Here is a 9,147-nt window from a genome sequence, read left to right on the forward strand (position 1 = left end):
GGAAAGTCACCAGACTTTATTATATATATTATATTTAATTATTTACACGATTGTACCAAAATATTGTAAAAACATTTGTTTCAGTGTGCTGCATGAGAACATAAGTGCCAGCTCCACATCAGCAGTCCTTTTTTACAAAAATGTAACCAATTTCAAATATGCATTTTTAGAAAAAACTAAATTAAGCACAGTGTGCAGTGCGAGAAGGCTGCAGATGTCCAAATCAGGCTCACAATGACATGAACAATCTGTGTGATGTATCGACTTCAAACAAATCTACAAATGTAATACAGAAATCAAAAACCTGGACTTTAATTTGATCCCGACAGGTTCGAACCATCTGTCTGGAATTGCTTAAATCAGAGATCTAATACACCTGACTGACGCAAGGACAAGACATCAGGTCTCTCCTGCGGGGAGAGGTCGTGACCTCAAGCGGGTGCTTTGTGAGACCCCGAAGCTTGTCGACGAGCTCCGACAGATGCGGGCGGTTATCCAGAATCTCCAAATATTTCAAGTTCTGCAGCCGGTGAAGACGAAGGAAATCTCTCTCCCGTACTTGTTCGCGGCGGAGTTTGAGGCCCTTGAGGTTCGGGAAAAGGCGCGGGATTTGAGCTACGCACGATCCCAGAAGGGAGGGCCAGGGGTCGATGTGTAGGTGCAAGAGGTGAGGTACCCGCGCCGCTACAGCCGCCATGTCCTCCGAGGACAGTCCTGTAACGCACAGCGTGAGACTGGTCACCGTGGCGGGGATGGAGGCCACGTACATCTCCACAGGCGGGCCCTTGGCGATGACCAGGGTCGACAGCTGAGGGAGGTGACTCAGCCACGTCTTCAGGTGATGGCTGCCAGGCAATTGACGTCTCCCTGGCATTTCCTGATGCCTGTGGAAAACAGCTAGGGTGTTCAGGCTGGGCATCAGCCTCATTAGGTCATCTGGCAATGAACTACCGATGCAGTCGATGAGCTCCAAACTGGACAACACCGCAGCACCAGCGCCTCCCAACGGACCTGGGTTGGGTCTGGTCACACTGTGAAGGGCGTTGGGCACGATGGCCAACGAGAGATGCTTCAGCTTGGGCAGGCAGTTGAGTATGGAGTGGACCATGTGAATGGGTTCTTCAAAGAAGATGTCCAACTGATGACAGACCAGAGATGTAAGATGTGTGAACTGGGAGAGTGCGTAAATCAAGGTGTCCCTCCCTGCACCCGGGAACGTGACCTCACACATGCTGAGGTGGGTCAGCTGCTGGGGGTAAGACCCTGCAGCTGCAGCATCGGGCAGAAGGTCGACGCAACTGATTCTGATAGCCAGACGTTTCAGGTTGGGGAAGTTCTTCACGCAGTCCAGGCTCGCACGGCAGCTGTGGTCCACCACCACTGTGGTGAGACAAGGAAGGTGCATGCCGACTTGTTCCCAGTCCTTCGCCTTGGCGCCCCTTAGCAGCACACTGGCGACTTCTCTGCGTTGAAGAGAGGTCCAGAACCGACTGTTGTACGACCTCTTCCGAAAGCCCAGAACTACGGACCAGTCTTTCCAGAGGGATTTGTGGTCGGCTAGTTTTTTGAAGTACTTGCATGATGCCCGGACGCTATACTTGTCTTTCGGTGACAGATACTCGAACACGTGGGTCCAGATCTCTGACGGAAGCTGCTGTGCCATCGTTTGTCCTCCTTATTATCACTCGGACACGTGAATTTCGGCATTTCCTTTTGCGAGTCAACGTTTTGGAACATCATGGACGTTAAAACATATTTTTTTCTGGGTGACCGGGCAAACGACGTAATTGACAGGGCGAGCAGCCAATGGGCGGGCAGCTGACGCCCACGGCCCCGCCGTGATTGGACACTGAGTGAGTATATATTCTCCTCGTGCAGTTCCTCGTTCTCTTTCTTTCACGCGACCCTACTCTTTGAGGTAAGGATCTGTTCTCGCGCTGTCAGAAAAGGAAAATAATTACTTTAACTGTAGTATAATTATTTGTGTCCTGGATGTATTTCCTCGTGTCATAGACGCGTAGGTTAAAGCGCCTCGCGCTACTTTTGTGCCGCAAAGGACGCTTGTGAGACGTAACGTGGTTGCGGCCTGCTGTTACGGCGCTAGCTAGCCTGATGCTAGCCGGCCGCATGGCGGGGTGTACCACGCATAGTCGAGTGTTTCTGTTTTCTAAACCACGTTTATTTGCCTGCAGGTATTACCTTGTCTTTAAACCAGCTGACTAGCGATCCTTGGAAGCACTGCAAAGATGCCCAGGGAAGACAGGGCCACGTGGAAGTCCAACTATTTTATGAAAATAATCGTAAGTACGACATTGCTCATGTCCGTTTGTATTGGACTGTATCGCGTGTGTGTATATACATGTGAAATCTATCCGGAGGGGTGCTGTTAGTCCTATTTTATTAAAGCAAATTACCAAGATGCAGGATAAGTTACAATGCAGCTTGTGTAGTACTGCTTTGTCGTTCCCCCTGCACACAGTAACCTGTTTCCTCGCTATACCTGTCAGTCAGCCTCTTTGACTGCCAGGCACGTATGGTTTCAGACAGATTTTTGTGTACATTTATATTTTTGTGTCTGTGTATATGCATTTGACTGAATTTGCCTTGCTCTGTATTTGTAGCAACTTTTGGATGACTATCCAAAATGCTTCATCGTGGGTGCAGACAACGTCGGCTCCAAGCAGATGCAGACCATCCGTCTCTCCCTGCGAGGCAAGGCCGTGGTGCTGATGGGCAAAAACACCATGATGCGCAAAGCCATTCGTGGCCACCTGGAGAACAACCCTGCCCTGGAGAAGTGAGTCAGTACTTCCCTTACTTTTGGAAACTTGAGCTTTCACGTAGCAGGATAAGTTACAATGCAGCTCGCGTAGTACTGCTTTGTCGTTCCCCCTGCACACAGTAATCTGTTTCCTCGCTATACCTGTCAGTCAGCCTCTTTGACTGCCAGGCACGTATGGTTTCAGACAATTTAAACCCTTTATTTAGTTGGAGAAATGATAATCTGCACATGTATTGTAACCGTTGATTCCATAATTTGATAGGCTTCTACCTCACATTAAAGGAAATGTGGGCTTTGTCTTCACCAAGGAAGATCTGACTGAGGTCCGGGACATGCTGCTGAACAACAAGGTAATACCAGAGTAACTAATTAATGTAACCTTGCATAAGCGCTTAAATTTAAACTTTCACAATGGTAAATTATTGCGCTTTTGTTTCGATGGCTGATTTTATTCTTATTGTATTTGGGAAAAATATTAAAGTGTTAAAACCAAGATGCAGGATAAGTTACAATGCAGCTTGTGTAGTACTGCTTTGTCGTTCCCCCTGCACACAGTAACCTGTTTCCTCGCTATACCTGTCAGTCAGCCTCTTCGACTGCCAGGCACGTATGGTTTCAGACAGATTATACCCTAAACCCAGGCGACTGTTCAAATGTACTCTTTAAGGTTTCAGTCCCAGTAGAGTAGCATGCTAAACTGTCATCAATACCCCAGGTACCTGCATCAGCCCGCGCTGGAGCAATTGCCCCTTGTGATGTGACTGTGCCGGCCCAGAACACCGGTCTGGGTCCCGAGAAGACCTCCTTCTTCCAGGCTCTGGGTATCACCACAAAGATCTCTAAGGGAACCATTGAAATCTTGGTGAGTTTGGAAATGATTGATGATGTATCTGGAATTTGACTGCCTGCTTATCTAAGCAAAGTGAATGTCAAATGCTGTAGTCCGTCATTAAAACTTTTCTTTCATCTTCAGAGCGACGTGGGCCTGATCAAGACTGGTGACAAGGTTGGTGCCAGCGAGGCCACGCTCCTCAACATGCTGAACATCTCGCCCTTCTCCTACGGACTCAACATCCATCAGGTGTATGACAATGGCAGTGTTTACAGTCCCGAGGTGCTCGACATCACTGAGGCTTCCCTGCATGGCAAATTCCTGGAGGTGAGATGCTGCGACTCTGAAAATCAGTCCTCATAATTGTGTTTTGAGTGGTTAAAAACTGCTGGAATATGTCATTTAACCGTTGTATATTTTCAGGGTGTGAGGAACATCGCCAGTGTCTGTCTGGAGATCGGCTACCCCACTCTGGCCTCCGTCCCCCACTCTGTCATCAATGGCTACAAGAGAGTCCTGGCTGTCGCTGTTGAGACAGAATACTCCTTCCCCCTGGCAGACAAGGTATGTCCGTGACTTCAGAACTTGTTCCTTAGTTGGTGCGCAGGATGAGCTTAAGTGAGCATTGATTTTGCATGATTAGACAACTTACAATATACCTTGTCTTCACAGGTCAAGGCCTTCCTGGCTGACCCATCTGCGTTTGCTGTCGCGGCACCTGTAGCAGCAGTAGCCGCCGTGGCAGCCGCGCCGGCTGCAAAGGAGGAGGTTAAGGAGGAGTCTGAGGGATCAGACGACGACATGGGCTTCGGTTTATTCGACTAACAAATACAGCGAATAAACCAGATTTGAGTCAAAACTATGATTCAATAAAGTCTCTTTAAAAACTACTATTTTTGTGACTTTCTTTTGATTTAAATTGGACTGTTGTATTGTTTGGCTGCAGGGTGCTGTTGCCATTAACTGAAACTTCAGGTGGAGACAGAAGTAAGCTTTGAAACTAATGGAATCTTTTGGAATTTGAACCACACATGACTTGAACAATATTTAATCTCTCATCGCAACCTACAAGATCCTGGTTAGTTCAAGGTATCAGTCATAAACCAGAAAAGTCTCAATGTTTTATATGACATTAAAGTCAGTAATTGTCAAATACCATTTCATGTTCAAAGGCTAGTATGTCTGTTAACTAAACTTATTTTTTAATGACTGAAATAGTTTACATTTGCCTGCATCCTTTTGAAGTGATTGTAAAAGTTATTTCTCACGTCGTATGAGGTCTGAAATTAATTTATAGTACACTTCTTTAAATAAGCTGGTTCTGTTAGGCTGCAGTTCTTAGTTGTAGGCACAGATTTATGTGACAATGTTTTCATCCTTCTCCCCCGACTAGTTAGTGTCTGGTACCTGCAGTTTTGCGCCATGATTAACTTCTTCACTTTGTGTTGTGGAGCTTAACATTCACTGCGTTGCATCAATCGAACAAACCTCTAGTCTTCTGAGCAGTTAAATACCTGAGCTTCTTAGTCATACCATTTATACTATAATCATACAAACTACTTTTACAGTTTCATACTTGGTGTGTAATATTTGTAGTGGCGGAGGCCTGACGGCACAAGTAACTTAAATTACCTTAGGTAACAAACTCGTATCCAACCAGGATTTTTATTCAAACATTAAACCTTTGACAACCTTGGATACAGACTGAACCAAAAAAAAATTAAGAAAACCGGTAAAGTTTGTAGTCTTATCTCAGACTCAGTTAAACTATGAGGTTTTCTCTAAATCCTTTCGGAAAGTGTGCAGGTAAACAAAACACCTGTAGCTGTCACTTTGAGTGCTAATCCACAGGTTTGATTGCTGAAAAACATAAACCCTTCTGAGGATTTGTGCCCGTATTAAAAACTGTGCCCCTCCACGTTTGACAAAAAGCAATTGAAACATTTAATTAAGAGCGTTGTTATTCGTGTGTTATTGCACATCACTCCGATTCCTCGTTTATATATTTTATTCTGAAAACAAAGGACCGGAAGTCGCATTGGGTCGATGGAGCTAGAGCGTCACTACGCATGCGCAGCAGCTAGCGACAGGAAAACGTCCACCATGGCTGAGGTAAGGTGGTTTTATTGACGTGACGTGGGGAGTCTTTTTGTTTTTTAAGCGTTACATGCAATTGGATGCCGAAATGTTTAACGTGACCAGGATTACAGGGGTTTATTAATCTGGACGGCGCTAACTTTACTTTCCAGCGTCAGCTAACGTCAGCTAACATATTATTAGCTAACGTAAGCTAACGTTAGCCCACAGGCGGATCGTCGAATCGTTTCTTTCTAATTAATAATATTATAATTTTGCTATTGTTTCATAATGTCACGCAGTAGCTCACCTCCAAGGTGTCAACGTCACATCTTTGGCAACTGTCATCAGTACAGTATAAAATATTGTCGGTTCCATTAGCTTGCTAACAACCGTAGCTTGTGTAATGTTGACTGAAGTCTTTACAGCTAGCGTTAGTTTGTGTTTTAAACACAGCCAGCAGACTGTCCTAAATTAAGTTTCTTGGTCCAGACCCACAGTTTACAGGACCTCAGGCAGCCGGCTGTCTCCTCCAAGGTGTTTGTCCAGAGGGACTACAGCTCAGGAACCATCTCCAGGTTCCAGACCAAGTTCCCGTCTGAGCTCGAGTCAAGGGTACGTGTACTGTCATCACGGACGCTGTGATTGTTGACGGACTGTCAAAATATTGTGTTTGATATCTAAACTGTTGTTTCAGCTCGATAAGCAGCAGTTTGAGGAAACCATCCAGACCCTCAACAACTTGTATGCAGAGGCAGAGAAACTAGGGGGCAAGTCTTATTTGGAGGGCTGCCTGGCTTGTCTGACTGCCTATACAATATTCCTCTGTATGGAAACGCACTATGAAAAGGTAAACAGTTTTAATGTTATGCTGTGTTTAGCATAATTTCCTTCTCTGGTGGGCTGGACAGATCTACTTAACAACAGTGTGTATCTTAAATGTGTGTTCTGCTGTCTGTGCAGGTGTTAAAGAAGATTTCTCGGTACATTAAGGACCAGAATGAGAAGATATATGCTCCCAGAGGCTTGCTGTTGACGGACCCCATAGAGAGAGGCCTCAGAGTCGTATCCTTCACATATAGCAGTATAAAGTAGGGTGGAAAAGGATTGACATTATACTGATGTCAAATTAGGCTAACCCGTAGGATTTGATGATGTATTTAAATATTAATAGAGGATACCTCTATTAATATTTAAATCTACATGCTTCACCAGGTTATTCTTTGACATGTACCTAATTTTACATACTAATTAAAAAATGTGTTTTACCATAAGATAGTTTGGTAGTAAATTTAAACAAGGCTGGCGTGGCCTTGTGAAGAAAAAGTAAATATTGTCTGAAGCTAATGTTGGTTATGTTGAGAAGAGTCCGCGAGATTTGAAGAATTATCCAACTGAAATACGTACCCGAGTGTTTCCAACGGTTTTCCAATGACAGCAGTAACAGTAGGTCCTAAAGTTCAACATATAGCAAGAAAGTCAGCAGCACTTCAGGCCTCCCTCCAAAATGATCAATGTGAATGTAAACCTGTTACAAAGAACGTAAACAAACATGGCTATTGGTAGTACACACAGCTGTCAAGCTAGTAGTAGTAGTAGTAGTAGTAGTAGTAGTAGTAGTAGTAGTAGTGGTGGTGAGGTAGACAGACAGGTATTGGGGTTATTACAGTCCTGTAACAGATGATGGATTTCTTATTTTAGGGCATTTGATTCATGGATTTCTTTTGGAGTATATAGACAATTTAAATAAATAAAACAAAAGTTTAAAAAAATATTACAAACCTTAGCTTTAACTATACAACAAAATGTGCATCTAGAGTTGTGTATTTCTCTTAACTTACTATCCTCTAGGTTGAAATTACCATCTATGAAGACAGAAGTATTGGTGCTGGAAGATAAAGATCCTCGGGTATGAAGTCTTTCGGATGTATTTTAATGAAAAAAACATATTTTTGGAATCTCAAATTTGCCATTGTAGCCCTTAACTCAAGATATTGTGATTTTTCTTAATGCCAGCCGTAAAGCTTGTTCTTCATAGCCACAGTCATACGACTATGTAGTGGTCAAACATCAAATTAGTCATTACACTAGAATCTTCAATGGCTATTCTTCGTGACAGACTGTTCCTCTTTCTTTCTACCCCTCTTCAGGCCGAAGACCCTGACAAGATACTAATCATCTGTCTGGCAGCACATGTTCAGATGTCCGCTTCACCTGAATGGATGTATATCATTTTGATCTGATCCTTATCTCTGTTATTTATAAGTACTCTACTGTATGCCTATCCATATATGTTTGTAAAAGTGTTTTCAAGTCTTTTTATATATGCAGTGATACATAAATCATGTCCCAGTTGATCATGACAGGTCTTTATGAAGAGTGCCACTGTGTTAAATGCCACTTTTTGACCATGGGAAATATGTGATTTCACTTGTGTATGTTTTTTTGCAAATAATATAAAGTCAAATGATGTATGTAGTCACCAATAACTGTTAACAGAGTTGTTGGCACAGTCTGTAAACCGTATTCCTGTTGTGGGCAGTTTTCCACAGTGTTGACATGCTGGTTGTAGCCTTTTTTTTGAGGCAAATGTTTTCTTATCAGTGCATGAATGTGACGGAGAAATATGCAGTTCTGAAGTTCTGAGCTGGATTTTTATGACAGAAGATGGAGCATGTATACTGTTTATACACCAATAACAATTTAACAGCATGACCTGGTAGATTTTGACATATTTCCATCTGTGTCATAGTACAACATCACAAAATATCCCAAATCATATTCCATTCCTATTCCATATTTCTCATAAGATCCACCATTTATATTGCGAATGTCATCCCCTTTTTCGTGATCCCCAAACACCACAGAAACCTTAAACACTCAACGCCACAGATGATTGCTATTGTTGGTGTTTGATGCAGCTGGTTTACTTTTCTTACAAATATTGTTCTGTTTTATCTAAATAAATAGACCTCTTCTGCCCGAGAGATACATAGCTCCTTGTGGTTAACTTTATTTTATTTTTTTTAAACAGTGCATAAGGCTTTGAAAAGAATACGCAGTAGTATAATTATGACTCAGCATTTCATGACATAACATCTCAGTCTCAATCTTAATTATGCTTGTTATGAAGTCATAATTTCATAATAGCATCTCATAATTATGACTTACTATCTCAAGTCATTATTATGGGATGCTTAGTCCTTATTTTTATAGTATCTCATTATGACTTGCAGGATATTTATAATTTCATCACAGTATCAGAAACAAGTGTCCATACAAACCCAGTATTTGGTTTGAATATTTATCACCACATAAATAATCGCTGCATTTTTTGGATATATTAAAAAGAAGAATAAAAAAGCAGGCTTTTATTGTGAAAAAGTCAGACCGGATATGTAGCCGCTTCGAAAGGAAAACCAACCAACATCTACTTCCGGAAGATGCACGACTGAAG

General features: G+C 42.9%; 2 protein-coding genes and 2 non-coding genes across 4 annotated transcripts; all 4 read left to right on the forward strand.

Moving 5' to 3' along the window:
- The first annotated feature begins 1,874 nt into the window (after window positions 1-1,874).
- rplp0 (ribosomal protein, large, P0) lies at window positions 1,875-4,504 on the forward strand. The gene is made up of 8 exons (XM_068595025.1): window positions 1,875-1,918; window positions 2,193-2,300; window positions 2,622-2,797; window positions 3,045-3,132; window positions 3,498-3,644; window positions 3,756-3,941; window positions 4,038-4,178; window positions 4,287-4,504. The coding sequence occupies exons 2-8, from the start codon at window positions 2,247-2,249 to the stop codon at window positions 4,437-4,439; spliced, it is 945 nt and encodes a 314-aa protein (XP_068451126.1). The 5' UTR covers window positions 1,875-1,918; window positions 2,193-2,246; the 3' UTR covers window positions 4,440-4,504.
- LOC137797824 (small nucleolar RNA SNORA63) lies at window positions 2,419-2,547 on the forward strand. The gene has a single exon (XR_011078940.1). It is a non-coding gene; the product is annotated as a small nucleolar RNA SNORA63 (small nucleolar RNA).
- Window positions 3,277-3,405, forward strand: LOC137797825 (small nucleolar RNA SNORA63). Its single transcript, XR_011078941.1, has one exon. It is a non-coding gene; the product is annotated as a small nucleolar RNA SNORA63 (small nucleolar RNA).
- A 1,161-nt stretch (window positions 4,505-5,665) lies between the features above and the next one.
- On the forward strand, window positions 5,666-8,677 carry LOC137796383 (golgin subfamily A member 7-like). The gene is made up of 6 exons (XM_068594286.1): window positions 5,666-5,726; window positions 6,183-6,305; window positions 6,388-6,540; window positions 6,654-6,755; window positions 7,542-7,599; window positions 7,841-8,677. The coding sequence occupies exons 1-5, from the start codon at window positions 5,718-5,720 to the stop codon at window positions 7,587-7,589; spliced, it is 435 nt and encodes a 144-aa protein (XP_068450387.1). The 5' UTR covers window positions 5,666-5,717; the 3' UTR covers window positions 7,590-7,599; window positions 7,841-8,677.
- Window positions 8,678-9,147: the final 470 nt, after the last annotated feature.

Source organism: Clinocottus analis, unplaced genomic scaffold (genome assembly GCF_023055335.1).
Source record: "Clinocottus analis isolate CAN_PGR_092001 unplaced genomic scaffold, fCliAna1.0.p SCAF_3, whole genome shotgun sequence".
Classification (NCBI taxonomy): Eukaryota; Metazoa; Chordata; class Actinopteri; order Perciformes; family Cottidae; genus Clinocottus; species Clinocottus analis.

What these genes read in the sequence shown, in the direction of transcription:
- rplp0 (XM_068595025.1), top strand. Translation starts at nt 2,247, where the DNA reads ATGCCCAGGGAAGACAGGGCCACGTGGAAGTCCAACTATTTTATGAAA. An exon ending in AACAACCCTGCCCTGGAGAA is followed by an intron (nt 2,798 to 3,044) that starts GTGAGTCAGTAC and finishes ATAATTTGATAG; the next exon opens with GCTTCTACCTCACATTAAAG. An exon ending in ACATGCTGCTGAACAACAAG is followed by an intron (nt 3,133 to 3,497) that starts GTAATACCAGAG and finishes TCAATACCCCAG; the next exon opens with GTACCTGCATCAGCCCGCGC.
- LOC137796383 (XM_068594286.1), top strand. An exon ending in CGTCTGAGCTCGAGTCAAGG is followed by an intron (nt 6,306 to 6,387) that starts GTACGTGTACTG and finishes CTGTTGTTTCAG; the next exon opens with CTCGATAAGCAGCAGTTTGA. An exon ending in TGGAAACGCACTATGAAAAG is followed by an intron (nt 6,541 to 6,653) that starts GTAAACAGTTTT and finishes CTGTCTGTGCAG; the next exon opens with GTGTTAAAGAAGATTTCTCG.